At 39.0% G+C, this 17,623-nt stretch overlaps 1 protein-coding gene across 2 annotated transcripts in view; it reads left to right on the top strand.

Annotated features, from left to right (window-relative positions):
• The window catches only part of pcdh15b (protocadherin-related 15b), a 199,149-nt gene that overhangs the window by 73,642 nt on the left and 107,884 nt on the right, over window positions 1–17,623 (top strand). For both annotated transcript variants that reach the window (XM_058407184.1, XM_058407183.1), the window contains 6 exons: window positions 1,436–1,544; window positions 1,781–1,893; window positions 5,812–6,018; window positions 10,186–10,320; window positions 14,725–14,874; window positions 15,619–15,812. In XM_058407184.1, the coding sequence (XP_058263167.1) occupies window positions 1,436–1,544; window positions 1,781–1,893; window positions 5,812–6,018; window positions 10,186–10,320; window positions 14,725–14,874; window positions 15,619–15,812 (908 nt within the window). The remainder of the gene's footprint in view (window positions 1–1,435; window positions 1,545–1,780; window positions 1,894–5,811; window positions 6,019–10,185; window positions 10,321–14,724; window positions 14,875–15,618; window positions 15,813–17,623) is intronic.

The raw sequence follows: 17,623 nt of genomic DNA, 5'->3' as shown, positions 1-17,623 counted from the left end.
AACCTGTTCTCTTCACCTCACGATCCAATTCCTCTCGCACTGTATGGTAGTTAACTGTGATTTCTAAATTGCATTGATTACTATTTAAGTCTAAACTTCAGAAGCATTTTAATCCTTTTCCCAATACACTAATGTTCCACTCTCCCGGCAGGATGGAAATGGTCAGAAATTTTCAATCAGTATAAAGAAATGAATGATTGTATCTCTGTGAGTCTGATATAAAATGAGTCTTTCAGTGTGTTTTTCCCTCTGGATTTTAGTGGTTGAAGATTAGACCTTCACATTTGAGCTGCTTATGAACAAACACTTGGAGCATATCAGAGAGCAGGAATGGGTTTGATATCAGCATTTACTTTAAAGTTATAAATATATGTGTGGGAAAAAAAAGCTGAATTCATACCAGAAAAAACATTTTTGTTTTTCTAAAATATATTTCCCCTCATAGGCTAAATAAACAGAACAGAAATACTTTCTTAAAGCCCTGGGTGTCTACTTTTATATGAGCCATTAAGCACCACTGACATGCTACAACATGGAAACAACACAACCTTTGGTAAAAAGAGTTAACACACTGACACCAGCATTGCAGCTTTACAAACACATAAAATTAACGTCTAAGCTCGTTAAGTATTTATGTCGTCAGCGTCTATTGCTAATACACAACTTATGTGTGGCCATATGTTGTGGCTGCAAAAAATCCTGAGCTGTACTTAGCACTCTGGATTAACACAGGCCTGCTCTTCCCTGAGCACCTTTATTTTTCGCTCACGTTATCCCTTGGTTTTCGCCCCACTCTCCCTTTTTAATGTTGTCATTATAGGTTTTGCAAGGGCAAGCTGAATTATAGATGAACTGTTTATTTACTGGCTGCCAAGATTATGCTCAGACCTTGTGATTCTGCACATCCATGCAGAAGTCGAGTGGAGAGAGAAAGCAGGAGATGGGGAAAGAGAGAGACAGAGATTTACTTCTCCCCTGGGTTTTGAAAATCTCAGGAAGAGTAGGAAGATCAGCTTTTATAGCTTATAATTGATAGGCAGGCAATATGCATTGTTTACGGTGAAATTTCTGCATTGCAAATGACCAACAGTGTAAAAGTCACCTCTCATGAATTCGGCCTTTTGTTTCTTGAGAAATGTTTTCGAGCCACGTTTATATGGCTACTGCTGGATTTTTTTATTCTTTAAAAACTGCAGCAGTATTGGACGTGTCATGGATAAGTGACAGCATGGCTCCATAATGACCCGGTCTCAGCTGTTTACAATCATCCTGAAGAGCAACCAGAGAAGAAAGACATTAGTCATTGGTGAATTCTTGTTCTATTTGTCTTTATCTTGTCAGAAGGAAAGGGAAGCAGAGTGTGGAAAAGCATGCCAAGCAGCTCTTTTAAAGGCTCAGCACACTAAACAGATTTATTTATTTGTGTTTCTGACAGAGCAAGGCGAACCCGGTGAACGTGACTCCTCCGATCCAGGCTGTGGATCAGGACAGAAACATCCAGCCGCCGTCCGAACGCCCTGGGATCCTCTACTCCATCCTCATCGGTACGTGTCTGGATTCAGATCTGTGATGCACCGACCTCAACTTCCTTTTTTAAGGCATAAACACAAGACAGAAGCAAGGTTGTTAATCCTACAGTGAGAGATTGTGCTACCAAAATGAATGAATGCATTCTGAATCAGCGGGGCCTAAAATGAGTCATTATTTTCGCTTGCAAACCCATCGATGAAAGCCTGGCATCTTATTGATCCCCTACTCTCCTTCTTTTCTTTTTCCCTAGGCAAGCCTGCATTCTACGCTGAATACTTCTCACTAAACAGCAGCACAGCCGAGCTCAGGCTCCTGCAGCCCATCAGCCGCGAGCAGCACCAGAGATTCGACTTGATAATCAAGGTAATAAGAATTACTTTGAAAAAAAAAAAATCCTGAATGCTGTCCTAATTTGATACTGGGTTTATGTGCAGTAGATCAGGAGTTCATAAGTGAGTGAGAGAGAGAGAGAGGGGGGGGGGGAGAGAGAGAGAGAGCGAGAGCACTGAGGTCTGGATGAGAGCAGAGTGTAGGACGGAGTAATGTGGTGTATTTTTCCATAAAAAAAGATAATGCATGCCACCGGGCTTTTCACACGGAGAGCTGGTGTGGTGTATCTAATGTGCCAATGAATCAGGAAACAGTTCACTCTAACTGGGAGCTCTGCCTGGAGCTCCTCACAGGATCAAAGCCACATAGTGAAGAGTGTGGAAAAGCATGCCAAGCACCTCTTTTTAAAGGCTTAACACACACAAAAAAAACAGATTTCTTTGTTTCTATGTTTCCGAGAGACAAAATTTTGCCTTGTGCTCTTGAACTGATACAATGTTGGATGGATGGATGGATGAATGAATGAATGGGTGGATGATTGGATGGATGATTGGGTGGAAGTTTGATTGGATGGATGATTGGGTGGAAGTTTGGATGGATGGATGGATGGATGGACGGATGGATGATTGGATGGACAGACGGACGGACAGACGGATGGAAGCCTGCCTATACAGCTACAGAGTGCAATAAAATAATTAGCTCAGGAAAAGCAGCCCGTTTGCCTGATCAGCAAATTCCATCAAATAAAGAGCCATCTTCATGTGGCCATTACTTGTTTTTTGAGTCAAATGTCTGATCTTAAGATGTTCCAGGCCCAAGACAAGAACCAGCACCTGTCTTTTCTCCACTAGATAGGGTTGTAAAGCGCAACCCTATTGCATACGTTTACCTTGTGATCTCGCAGCACTCTCTGGACCAAATCCACCCTCCTCTTTATTGGTTTTCCTCACCCTCTAAATAAACTCGATAAGCTTGTGTGACAACACATTAGCCATGCCTGAGTAACCTGAGCCTTGTTTTTAACCTCTCACTGTCCGTTTTCAATGCCTGGATATAAACTAATAATGTTTACAATATAAATATCATCAGCTTAATGTCATTTGTGAAGGACGGCAAATAAAAACACATAGTGGCATTCTAGGAAAAATGGGATCTAGAAATGATCTAGTGAGATGATGTCAATCATAACCATAGCATTTATAAGTGCTCTTTAGAAAGGCCATTCCAAATTTAGCCTCCTTTTATAATAACCTTCTGGGAAGACCATTATATACTGCAGTGTATTTAACCTTTTTTTTTTCATTCTACCGTAAGAATGGAAATCATCTCATCAGACTTTCTTAATCAGTATAAATAAACGAATTATTTTACAGTCACAAGTCTGATATAAAACGAGTCTGTTGGCTTTCAGTGTGAGATGTGTGTGTTGGTTAACCTTACACAGAGGTTGGATAACCTTAAACAGAATTTTAGTGGATGAAGATAAACACCTTCACATTTTAGCTGCTTATGAACAAACACTTGGAGAGCAGGAATGGGTTTGATATCAGCATTTACTTTAAAGATAGACACATTTGGGGTTGCTTCGGAACTTTTTAATGACAATATTGCCCTAGTATGCTAGGTAGAAACAGAAATCCTTAGCACATTCTTAGAGTGTCTGCTTTCATATGAGACATTACTCACCACTGTAGAGTGGGAAATCCAATGCTGAACACGGACACAACTAAATAGACGCAAATTCCATTTTGGTATAAAGAGTTCAATGTGACCTGAACATTCATGGTGAATATTCAGACCTCAGGTGTAAATAAAGATGGTGCTTCTCCGTTATTCAAGATGCTATCCTTGGAATTGGACTTGTTGGATCAGTGCTGTTGGGAAGATGCTGAACCCCAGTTTGAAAACTTTTCTGATTGGTATTATTATTATTTTTAATAATAGACAGATTTTTTTTTAATTAATACTAATGTTACTATCTACTAGTGCAACAGAAACATTTAACCCTTTGCGAATGATCCACAGTGTATTCCAGATTCTCATGATTCTCCTTATCCCATTTTCACCCTTTTTTGGTAAAATAAAAAAGCAGAGCTCTGACAATATCTATTTCTTATGATTCTGTTGACAAATTGTGTAGAATTTCCAACTCTCTTGTGTTCTGTGTTCATCTGTAAGTTCTGTTTTGCGTTAGTTAAACATAACATATAAATATTTCAGTGACTTGATATCATCCATCCATCCATTTTCTATACCTGCTTTATTCCTAATCAGGGTCACGGGGATCTGCTGGAGCCTATCCCAGCACACATTGGGGGAAAGGCAGGGGTACACCCTGGACAGGTCACCAGTCCATCACAGGGCCACACATATAGACAGACAACCACACACACTCACACTCACTCCTATGGGCAATTTAGAATTACCAATCAACCTAATGTACATGTTTTTGGACTGTGGGAGGAAACCGGAGTACCTGGAGTAAACCCACACAGACACAGGGAGCTTGATATATTAGTACTCTAATTAGAGATAACAGATTATCTAGAGGGTGAAGTGTTTTTAATATTCTGCATCTCCTGCAAGTGTTTTGTCAGAATCTGAGAAATTTCTGTCAAAAACCAGTGTGACCCCTTGGCACTAAAACACCTTCACATGCAGTGCTGCATTTTTCCATCAACACAAACTGAACCTGACTGCCGATCCCAAATCTGTCCCCTAGTGCCAGTTTTTCCCCTTGACTTATTTCTTGCCTTAATCAAATCCCTATATGGGCTTCACATCTGCCCCGATTATCTCAGTAGGGTGCACATGTTGCATCACGAATACTGACAGACCTTTATACTGATGACTGAGTAAAACTGAGTAAAAAGCGAAAACCAGGACTGGACATCAGTCAACATTTAAATGGCATTAGGACGTCTGTGTACATAGAACCAGAGTGTGTTATGTGAATGAGGTAAAAATCTGGGATTCAGAATTGGGCCACCCACATGAACTGGTTTAGGATTTCTTATTGTAATGAATGACGACGGGAATTTATATGTGTGCAGCATCATATTTATACCCCAGGGAAACAGCTCTTAAAGGCAGAATGGTTCCTGGAGACTGGGAGCCAGTGAAAGCTTCGCCTTTATTTAAAATATAGCTTGAGCTTGTTTTTCTATGCAGTTATTATCATTATTATTATTATTATGAAGAGTGCCAATAATCCATGAGGGCAGTGTATATAAAAATAAGCATGCAGGAAAAATTGTTGGCAGAATTCCATGGTGTCTAGTAGCTTGTCTGCTTTTCTTGTTGTTGTTTTTACAAACCTTAATTACAAATATTAACTACCAAGCACTGAGAGTCGCCTTAATGACGGTATATCTTTAACCAGAGTGACGTACAGGACGTATGTCTGTCTGGTTAGAGAATCCTAATTACTGCAGGTTCGGTGCTTCTTGTGTCACAGAAACTTTTCTAATCTTTGACAAAAACGCTTCATTATATTAAGCACTTTCATATTCTCTAATTAGCATAAGGACCTTCACTAATAAAGATTCCTTTTGTGGACTGTGTTGATGAAGTGTAAGGATAAAGCAATCTGATTTAACCACAGCATCCGACTGTAAAAGACGGAAGTTTAATTAACGCATAACACAACCTCTGGAGATTCTAATTACTCGATGAATGTGCAAATAGTTTTATTATTATTATTATTATTATTATTATTATTATTATTATTATTATATATTGTATTTATATTATTATATTAATTATACTATTATTATTATTATTATTATTATTATTATTATTATTATTATTATTATTATTATTATTTGAATTCTGTGTTTATTTGCAAGAACCAGATTCTATCTACCTGATTTTACAAGCAAGTGTTTTTATTGAATTTTGTTGAATTTTTCTTTTCTTTTCTTACTAATTGCTTTAAACTCTTGTTTTCAGGCAGAACAAAACAACGGTCATCCTCTCCCAGCCTTCGCCAATCTCCACATCGAGGTCCTGGATGAGAATGACCAGGCGCCGTATTTCCAGGCAAACTTCTACCAAGGCTTCATCCTCGAATCAGCTCCAGTTGGCACCACGATCTCCAGCAACACCAGTCTGTCCTCTCCACTAACCATCACTGCTCTGGATCATGACACTGAGGAGGTGAGAATGTCTTCCTCCAGAAGACAAAAGTAAATAAATAAAGAATAGCATTCGATAAAAAGCTTGAAAACTTTCCGTGTTGCATAACAGCAATGAGGATCCTTCACATCGCCTTACTGACATGCTTGAACACATTCTTTTCACGTAATCCTAGACTTTTTAAATCATTGAAAAGCACCTCAGTTTGTGTCATATTTCATACCTCCGTCTTAAAGCTCATACCTAGCGAACTGCCTGTAGCTATTAACGTCTGTGCCATGAGGGTATGACTAGAGCTGTCAAGTCTCTAGCTGTCTTCTCTTCTTCTGTCTTTTTTTGGCTGTGCTCTCCATTTTTCAGGCATTTAATTTGCTTAATGCTCAACATGATTACCGCTTTGTGCCTCATTTTATTGTTTTTTTGATTACATTTTTGAGGCTGCCAGCTAGGCCTTTGAAATATCTCATTGAGAATGTGGTGAATCGTGAGGACAGCATGCCTCTGAAAGGGACTAGCACATAATGGGGAACTGTAAGCAAAGGGGCTGAAATGGTGCACAAATAATTTCCTGCCACTGCCTTGTAGTTTATTTATTATTATTATCATCATTATCTTTTAAAAATTTTGCCTTCCTCACCATTTTCCGCAGCACAGTGTCACTTACCCTCATTACTGCTAAGAGACCGTTATGTTTGTGTTTAATTTCTGAGCGAGGGTTTCGAAGGACACACTCGATCTGACCGCCAGAGTGTCTTTAGTGGATCTTATCTGTGTAGGGTGACGTCCACACGAAAGAGAACTCATGTAAGGTTAATGACCAGCAATGTGTGAATAAACCATGACCACCATGGTCATTTTCCCTCAAGTTTTTATGGCCGTGTTTGCCGCTAGATCAAATCCATTTACAACTATCATTATCTGCACTGCTGAGAGAGGCGAAACAGCTCACATAATGGAAGTAAGCATAAAAACTGCGCAGTGCAGGGTTTCAGTCCAAGCTCCACAATCCGTATATATAACTCTAAATTTCTATTATGCCATTTGTAGGCTAAATAGTTAGACACATCTAATGGATTTGTGGTGATTTTGCCATTGCACCCACAAAAACACTGCAAACGGACGCACTGCTAGAAAATAGGGTCTCAATCATTTAAAATATCCGCGCTAGTCGAGTCTCTAGATGGCGTAGAGAACAGGACGTCTGGCAACTCATTTTTCAGTTCGGTGTGTAAATAAATGTACATATGATTATATTCAGAGAGAAGCTATGTTAATGTTCACACAGGATATATGAAAATTATAAGAATGATAATAATAATAATAATAATAATAATAATAATAATAATAATAATAATAATGAAGAAAATGACAATTTCTTTGCATTAATTTCAAATTTTCCTTAGATACAATCATTCTCATCAAGGGGTGCCAATAATTATGTAAAGCACTGTACATAAAAATAAGCATGCTGTAATAAACAGTTGGCAGAATGACCTACAGGCAAGAGTTAGTGTTCAGGTAAAGCACTTTATTAGCAATGTGTCCTCTAATTATTGAGGCTCAGAATGCAGTCTAACATTTTGGGGTTTTTTTTTTCAGAATTTGGTACATCCTGAAAATATTCACATGCTTTCACTTTTCAGTACGTTACAGCTTTATTTATTTATTTTTTACATGAAAGCAGAAATAAATGAATAATAGAAAAAAGGAAACTGTACATTCATCCATCCAAAATTCATTCTTTCATCCATCCATTCATCCATTCATCTATTCATCTAGCCATCCAACCATTCTTTCATCCATCCATTCATCCATTCATCTATTCATCTAGCCATCCAACCATTCTTTCATCCATCCATTCATCCATTCATCTATTCATCTAGCCACCCAACCATTCATTCATTCATTCATTCATTCATCCACCCATGCATCCATTCAGTTCCCAGGCTCCATGTTCCTGGGATCCACTGTGACCTGGAAAAAGATATTGAAGTTAAATGAATGAATGAATGAATGAATGAATGAATGAATGAAAAGAAATAGACATGTTTTTAACTTGTTTAAAGTTTAAAACTTTATTGAAAAAAATCCAAAAAGAAATATCACTTTAATGCAGCTGTATAAACCCGACACACTGCTGAAACACCCTGAAGCAGTCATTCCAGCTGTTCCTGAGTATGCTGCCACAAGCTTGGCACATCTGGATGTGTGGATGTTCTCCAGCTCCCTGCTGTAGACCCTCTCTCACTCTGTCAGGTTGGATGGGGAGCATCACTGCACTGCTATTTTAAGCTCTCCCCAAAGACTGAGTCGGGTTCAGGCCCGGGCTCCAGCTGCCACTGCTACTTCAAAGCTGCAAAAATGTTTAGTACCATTCTGCGTTGGAACTCTGCAGACGATTCTGTTTACTTCATGGCTTGATTTTTGCTCTTGATTTAGGTTGAAGAAGCATCCACTGAAACAGGCAGAGATGAACTTCCATTGATTTTTTTTTATGGAGTGTTTTTCAGAGAATAACTGTGAAAAACTGTGCTTTTTTTAGCCTTAACAAAATGAGGAAAAACAAAAGGACCTGAATGTGTTTGAATGTGCTGTTTGTTTTAGAGGCCACTGATATGGTGTTTATCGATCACCTTGCCTTTCAAACTGAAAAAATGGAGGATAGAAAATGCTGACTGAGGAGGAGGAGTGTGTTTTGTTTTGCTTTGATTTATTTTTCTTTGCTGTCAAGTATAATGTGATGCAACACAACAGCAAGAGAATTTAGAAATGAAAAAAAAAAAGCTCTGTGATGATCTGATGTATGTCCACATAACAAGGCTGAGAGGATGCTCAGGAGTGACAGTTTAATAGGAACAATGAGCAGATTGTTAAAGCGGCATTATGTCCAATACACCAGGCAGAGAAACAGGAAATGGTCAGGCGATGTAATGATGGGATTACAGAGAATAGGCAGAGGCGAAAACAAAGAATGAGGCAAGGTCAAATGCTCAGCAGAACACGACGAAAACTGGTTTAAACAGAAAAAGTAATCAAAGGGAAACGTGTACACAGGTGAGACTGACCCTGACACGTGAGGGTAATAACCAATGACATTACAGGGGTGGAGACAAGCCACGAATCAATAGTACACACGTGGCGATGTAAATAAACCTCACACAGGAGGGGATTCCTCCTGTGAACAAAATAAACATAGCAAATATATAGATTAAAGGATTGAAATTAAATTTAGCTGCTTAACTTTAGAGGTAAAGTGAAGGTGGGTCATTTCTGACCCTTAGTAGCCACACAAAGGTTAACAATGCAGTTCCTCCTTCATTATTCAGCGGCTTATAAAATAGCACTTGATCCTGGATATGCTGTTATTTTGCGCTATATTCTTATGACAAATTCTTATGATAAATTGGATTTGTTATTTTGTTTTGTAATTTTCTGCCACCGAATCAATGCAGAAAATGTGTGAAATTAAACATATAATGGCAAAAAACTGGGTCGTGGGGAACCTGGAGCCAATCCCAGGAGACTCAGGGCATAGGGAGCAGGGTTCACCCTGCACAGGATGCCAGTGTATTGCAGTTCACAATTGCACACACACACACTAAAGACAAATTTATAGCCAATCAGCTTATAACACATGTCTTCAGACAGAGGGAGGAAACCAGAGTGACGAGGAGGAAGCCTCAAACCAACATGTGTTCTTCTATAAATAATAATGTGTCCATGGTTTGAAGGATAATCTGACCAAACATTCACAATACTGTTGTAATCTATTAATGAAAAATTCAAACCTTGAGAAAAGAAAAGCGTCTCAGATTAAGATTCATCCTCCAGTGTGCTGCCTATGCTTTAATATGATGAATAAATTAATCGTTTTTAGAGCTTTCATTGACGTCGAGTGTATTCACGGCCCAAAACATACATCTGAGCGTTACATATTGTGGTGACGAATGCTATATTGTTAGACAGTAGATTGCTGATGTGGAAGATCGTGTGATTTACTCAACTGTGAATCCAGTCACTTTAGTGGTTTATTTCTTGCTGTCCTATAAAATGAATCCTATATACCACAGTGAATGAAGCTGCAGCCTTTGCTGTGGTTTGCTCATCTTCTTTTCTCCCCCTCCTGTCTTGTGCTGAACTGTGGCAGTGCTGGCACTGAGATTGCACTTTGATTGATGTTCCATACAGACCAAAGATCCCATGGTGCGAATCTCCCTGGACAACTACGAAAGCATCTTTGCGGTGACACCCAGTGGGATTGTGCGCTACCTGACACTCCTAAAGCCTGTGGACCGTGAAGAGCAGAAGAGTTACAGCTTCACAGTAAGAACTGAACCTATCCATCCTTTCTTTTTTCTAGGCAAGACTCCATTACAAATAATATATATTATTATCAACAGCTGAGCTCGGTTTGATCAAATACAGGAGATGCAAACTATCATTAGCGTGATACATATTGATTTTGTCGGTATCCTGCGTCACAATGCCAGAATGCAGCCATACATTTTGTGAGCAGTGATTCATCCGAGAATAAATCCGTGAGTCTATTGTGACGCATTCAAAGGACGTATAATTTCCGGTTCCGTCTTTTTATTCTTTGGCAAACGACATCAGAATGCTTCGCAATCAAAACGTTCTTTGCCAAGATTCTGCGTGTGTGTGTGTGTGTGTGTGTGTTGTTTTTTTTTTTAGCAATATGTAAGTGAAAAGGAAGTAAGGAACTCGAGTTTGAGGATCGATTGTAGGCTAGAGAGAAAGCAATCAGTGTAAGAGCTTTCATTGAAAAAATTAAATTGTGGAAAGAGATAAATAGCGCATCCGTAATGTAATGCATTACAGTTGCCACCCTTATTAAGTGTTTCTGCAAGTCTGCCATTCAAGCACCTTTCTACAAGAAGTTTTAATCATGAACAAAGTCGTTTTGATGTTCTCTCGTCTTCTGTACCTGGATCGAATCCCAACGTGAGCTATAGTTACACTGACACAGAATTCAATGAAACTCGCTTTTTTATTATCATTTTTTTTCTTTTTTTTTTTTGAATAGACATATTAGAGAGAGGCTCTTGTTCCAGCTGCACCCTGGGGCTACGATGGCTTTGTGCTTACAGTAGCAGAGATCGTGTGTTAAGCATACTAAAACTCCCGTGCCTCGTATTGGCAGCGCTCGGCTTCTGTCCTTCGAAGATGATGTTATGACTTGGGGATTGATTGCCCCTTGCTGTGGAGTACTGCAGCTTCAGCTCTCCCAGCAGTTTTCCACTTCCAACTTGATTTATGTGCGGCGCGTGTTTTACAGGGCTCGCGGCTGCTAGCTTGATTTGAAAACCTTCAAAGTTTTCAACTGGCCAAAATCAAAAGGCAGCCCTAGACCTGCCAATGCTGCTGTCGATATACGCTCTGTAGCCTGACCTCCGTGATTAATAGGACTGATTACCTAAGCTAACAGCACATCGATTCATTTTTACGCTGTTATGTCTGATACGTGAGAGCTTATAAATGCTATCATAAATCGACCGAGCTCTCCTGACGAACGGCATGAATACCGTATAAAGTTGTTGCGCGTCAGAGATCACTGCTAGCACCTAATCAGGCTGAAGTGTGGCAGGATCTCATTTCACGGCGAAGCTGTTAACTGGCACGCGGTTTCATTTGAGACCTTGCTGCTTGGCAGCCCTCAAATTGACAAGCCTACGTACTGCAAACAGGCTAGCTGGAATCCTTCCAAGATCGTCGTTTCTTTACTTCACTTGCACTCCCAATCACAGAAACTCCTGGATGCGAGTACTAGAGGAAAATAAAATCAGTTTAGCTGTTTTTCTCTCTCCAGCAAAGCCTAATTACCCCAGCTTATTACCTTGAATGTCTGGTTAGAGACACTTACATTGCAGCCGTCTGCTATACAAGACGTTATGTTTCTTTTTGCTGTTAATTGCTTGAGAGTCTTTCCCTTAATCCTGTGGATGAGCCTAATGACAGAAAACAGTGACGGGAAAGGAGTGGAGTAGGAATGATAACTCTGAGGATTGGTGACAGCATTCACAGCACTCTTGCTGATTCATGCACCACACCTGAAGAGCTTAGGAACTTCAGATCCATCTTTGTTAGCTGTGCTGTGAGGCCAGAAACGTATACAAATGGCTGCTACCTGGTGGTGCAATGAGCTAATAGTGCTGGAAGTGTGAAGGCTAATACTCTTCACTAACATTAAGGGGCATGCTAATGTTGTTTTCATTAGAGCTCAAACTGTAGTTCAGGTTTAACACAGGATCTTTAGTCCTCTGTTCTGCTACTGCTAATCAGTAGCAATGACTGTAGCACTGAATATTTAGATTTATTTCTTTAAAAAAGCTGCGTTATTAACGTCGTAAACTACGTGAAGAAGTGGAAACAGTGTATTAATGATAAATGTGTCACAAGGTTGGAGCAGGTGTGTGGTGTAGGAGCTTAAAAAAGAAATGTAGAGAAAGGAACAGTGTCTAAAATCCCATTTCATTTTATTTTCATTTCACTTCACTGTTTTTTTTTGATATCATATTAAACAAACCCTCTAACCCTTTTTAACCAGTTGTGCCTTGTAGAATTTAAAGTATTTATTTATTTTTCTTTTTTTAAAGAGTTTTTTTTCTTTCTTTCTTTCTTTCTTTCTTTCTTTCTTTCTTTCTTTCTTTCTTTCTTTCTTTCTTTCTTTCCTTCTTTCTTTCTTTCTTTCTATCTATCTATCTATCTATTTTTTCCTTTCACCATTTATTTACTTGTTTGTTTATTCACTATTTTAAATCAATCTTCCCCTCATTTATTTATTTGCTTATTTACTTATTTTTCTTTCCAATAAGCCCTTCATTCATTCACTTATTTATGTTTTCATTTATTTATTTGTTTGTTTATTAACTTATTTTTATCAATCATACCTTCATTCATTCATTCATTCATTTGTTTGTTTATTTATTTTGTTTAATCAATCATCCCGTCCTTCCTTCATTCATTTATTTATTTGTTTATTTTGGAGTGATTAACTCCCACTGAGTTGTACTGTCAGGGCTGCTAATAAAGCCCCCCTGTGGGGCGTCTAATTTACACTTTGCCAGCTGCTGCTCTGCTGACCTGTGGGATTTTGTCTGGTTTTGTTCCATGGCATTTTTCCATGTTCACAGAGATGCCTTTGAATCAGGAGTATCTTTTATCTTCTGCCTGCTGTTGTGGCCTTTTGTGGCATGTGAGAATTGACAGAAAGATGAAAAATAGCCCCAGCTCAGTTCTTGTCCTTCTCTGATTTTGGGATTAGTCTATCTAAGAGAACGGTCTTACTATTTAACTGACTGCATCATGTACACTTTATTCATGACTAATTAACCAAAGCTATGTTCATCGTACAGAGAAAATTACAGGCAGCTCATGACCTTCAGAGCTCGACCTTATCAAATGACATTCAGCCAAGCCCCATCACCTTACTAATGACACTCACCTGTCACAGCGGTCACTTTCAAATGCAGGTAGTCTTGTAGTTTGTCTCCGGTGGGCATGTAGTGATCATTACTCTTGGAGTTTCTGAGACTCCTTTGCTTGCTAGTTACAGTTTTTCGGCTTTGAACTGCCACATAGCTACACACACTCATCAGACACACACTAAACCATCTCTTCTCTTTTATTTCCTTTAACTTTTTTCTCTATAATGTCTTTATAAATAGTTAATAAAAAGTTGCACTTGACGGGAAAACAGGTTAAAGGGAGGGTTTATTTTTCAGTAAATTGGAAATACTTAAGATCTAAAGGCAATTTTCTACAGTTGTTTGTATTGGTTGAATTAGTAAAATTGAGAAACATCAATTCATGTGTCCATGTCATGCTGACCATTTGTCTCATGCCTCTGTTTCTGAAATTGTACATGTACATAAAAAAATTCAAAGTGGTCTGTTGATTTTGTCACTGTCCATCAGGAACCTAGGGTTACTTTGTGACGTCTTTTTCTTGCACTGTATCTATGAGGACTCCAGTCTACTCTTCTGTTTTCATTCACGCCTGGTTGCTGATCACCTGACCTCGTCTCACGTTTCTGAGTTCGTCGCCATCTTCATATTTAGAGACAAAAAAAAAACTTAATCATTAAACAGTAATTAAACATCTGTAATGATGTGAAGTTTGTAAGGATGCTCAGTTTAGCTCGTGCCATGGAACAGCAGATGAAGACGATGCGGGTCATTTCAAGGTGAACAAAAGGCAGCCAGACACAAATATATATTGTTTATATCTTAATCAAATCTCAGTGTCAGGGCCACAGAGTATATCATTTTTACTCGTTATAGCAATATTGGCTTCAGCAGAATGATATTGCAAAGGGCTGCAATATCCAGGAAAACACTCAGTCATTTTTCTGGGTGTGTGTTATGCGAGCTCAGTTGTTTGTTTTGGGAGGTTTGGGAGCGATCCAGCAAAATCACCTGCATTTCATTCACAAAATGTTAATTACAAAAATACGGGGGGTTAAAAATGAAAATATCCTGTTATATAGACACGTTAAAAGATTTCATACCGGGCAGCATTTCCAGTTATCCGTGTTTAAAACCGTCTGCATTTTGTTTGTCTGTGCTTTCCTTTTGTCTGTTTCAAGAAGCCCGAACACTACATGTGTTTATATTGTGGAAAACACAGCATACATCAGAGAATTGTTCTCTGCATCACGGCTTTATTCCCGTGTCGAAGCCTTTCATCATCGTGACTGTGCTTTCACAGATGATGGCCTCAGATGGGGTGCACCAGAGCTCACCAGTTGCAGTTAATATCACAGTGATTGATGCCAACGACAACACGCCAACCTTCTCCAACATCTCCTACAGCGTCAGTGTTTACACAGACATGCAGGCCGGGGAAGTGGTATTATGGGTAATCGATAACTCACTCACCATTTTAACAAACAGTCTACTTGCTTAGAGTAATAAGGAGTAGTGGTCTTGTTTATGAAGGGCCTATAGAAGAAATAATTGTGCGAGCTCTAGGCGTTAAGCTCAGCCTTCTGCTGTATTTTCACCTTAGCATGCTGTTTTAATATGCTGCTTAGTAGTCTGAGCAGGAGCAAAGCAACTTGGCCAGTCATACTCAAGGGAAAGACTGATACAGAAGGACTAATTGGGGCTACAATTGACACATCAAGGACTCCAGTTTAAAGAAAAAGTTCACCGAAATGTTAGAAAGTGTTTTCGTGCAGTCACAGAGAGGGAATCCGAGTGTATTATACTGAAATATAACGTACAGTTCGGCACAATTTACAGCTAAATGGCCTGTAAAATGACAGCATCGCTGTTCAGCTACCTAGAAGGAGTTAATAGCCTGATTCTGTGCTTACTGTAAGAAATCATAGCTATGTAAAATTCAAAAATAAAAGAAAATAGATTGATTAAATTAGTAATATTCATCAAAGTGTGACAGTCTGTAAGTTTTACTACCTAAATTGATTAAATATTTAATCCCAGTACAAGACACTACACCCAAATTGTATTTTGCTCCTTCTTAAAGGTTAATATTCTCCTAAATTAATTACCTCTCGTCTCTGTAAAAAGTCATGTAGCATATGGCAGCATTGTGAAATGTCATTTGTATTGTTGTGCAAACCTGATGGCTTTCTTTCAGCTCACAGCTTCTGATACTGATGAGGGTCTCAATGGCTTGATAAGCTACAGCATTGTGGCAGGATCTCGGGGCCACTTCGTCATCGATAACCGAACTGGACTAATCAGCGTGGCACCCGGAGTCAATCTAACCGTGGGCAGCTCTTACGCCCTCACCGTCAAGGCAACAGATAATGCAGCTGATGACCAGAGAAGGTAATTAGGACCAAAGGCATAATAGATAAGAGAAAATGGAGGAAGTAGACTATATTGCCAAAAGTTTTGGAACACCCCTCCAAATCATTGAATTCAGGTGTTGTTTTTCAGGGGTTGGGCTCGGCCCATTAGTTCCAGTGAAAGGAACTCTTAATGCTTCAGCTTCATACCAAGATATTCTGGACAATTTCATGCTCTTTGTGGGAACAGTTTGGGGATGACCCCTTCCTGTTCCAACATGACTGCACACCAGTGACCAAAGCAAGGTCCATAAAGACATGGATGAGAGAGTTTGGTGTGGAGGAACTTGACTGTCCTGCACAGAGTCCTGACCTCAACCCCATAGAACACCTTTGGGATGAATTAGAGCGGAGACTGTGAGCCAGACCTTCTCGTCCAACATCAGTGCCTGACCTCACAAATGTGCTTCTAGAGGAACGGTCAAAAATTCCCATAAACACACTCCTAAACCTTGTGGAAAGCCTTCCCAGAAGAGTTGAAGCTGTTATAGCTGCAAAGGGCGGGACAACTCCATATTACATTCATGTGCATGTGAAGGCAGACGTCCCAAAACATTTGGCAATATAGTATGTGGTAGATATACTTTTACAATCTGACATCTCCCACATTTTATTTTGATGGAGTGTAGTGGGGTGTAAGACTTTTCGATATATCCTCACTTGTCTGTATGTTTATTTGGCTCACAGAAAGTTATACGTTATATAATAGGGCTAGTGCTAAGGTAATTGATTAAATGATTAGGATTGAATTGATTGAAATGATTCAAATTGCTTGAAATCATTAGTAATTATTTTTACTAATGACTATTGTCCATATATACCTATTAGCCAGAGACAGCAGTGTGTATTGTTAAAGGCTGTTCCAAAAGCCGTAATCATAAAGCATTACAGGCAGATCTGGTGACCTAGTGAAACCTTGGAGATGAAATAATATTGATATACAAAACAGATCTATGACTTTGCAGAGACGCCATAAACAGCGTATAGATTTTCAGATTAATGAAACTAAATGAAACAGACAGTAACAGTGATTGCTCTAGTCAAGGGCAGGGCTGAAATCGGGTGGCGCTGGTGAAGAGGAAAACCGCTGAGCAGAACAAGAAGGTTTTGTGGTTTGCAAAATTCCTTTTAGAGTTGTTTGAGTCATAAAAAGTCACCTTAATTAAGGCCATACCTCATAGGGATACATGGCATCTGAATATGTCCTTCATGAAAACTTAAAAAGACCTACATAAATATTTATAAAGATCTATTCCACTAGGTGTCATGTGTCCTAATGAGTGTTTTTGAGGTCAGGTTGATACAAAAGTAAAAAAAAAGTGGCTAACATTTGAAAATCAAGACTGCTCAGGATATTCCTGCTATAGTGTGTCAGAGACATCTAATGAAAATCAAATTCAAGAGCTCAGTAAAGCATTCATTACCGAGTTATAAAGCATTTATAACTCATAACTAATGCCATTATATCTGGTGTTATGATGTCACAAAAAAAAATAAGAAAAGAAAAAAACATTAAAAATGCAGTGTCATGCCAAACTATTCACCCCCTTAAAAGTAATCAGATTCCTCTGGTTTATAAATATTAAATCTGTTATATTCAGAATAATCAACTCCTTAAAATGGCACTTGGTACCAGACCCAGGGATCTGCAGTATGTTTGTTAGTGTAAGTTCCTACCAGCTTTGCAGAATATTTGGGATTGATTTTCACCCAATCATCCTAGCAGGGACGTGGATTCAGGTTCTTCAGGTTGTTTGGATGTTTACAGTTCATTTTCAAACAGTGCCACGG

The sequence above is a fragment of the Hemibagrus wyckioides genome, linkage group LG13, assembly GCF_019097595.1.
Source record: "Hemibagrus wyckioides isolate EC202008001 linkage group LG13, SWU_Hwy_1.0, whole genome shotgun sequence".
Taxonomy (NCBI): domain Eukaryota; kingdom Metazoa; phylum Chordata; class Actinopteri; order Siluriformes; family Bagridae; genus Hemibagrus; species Hemibagrus wyckioides.
This window is presented reverse-complemented; position numbering and strand designations above follow the sequence as displayed.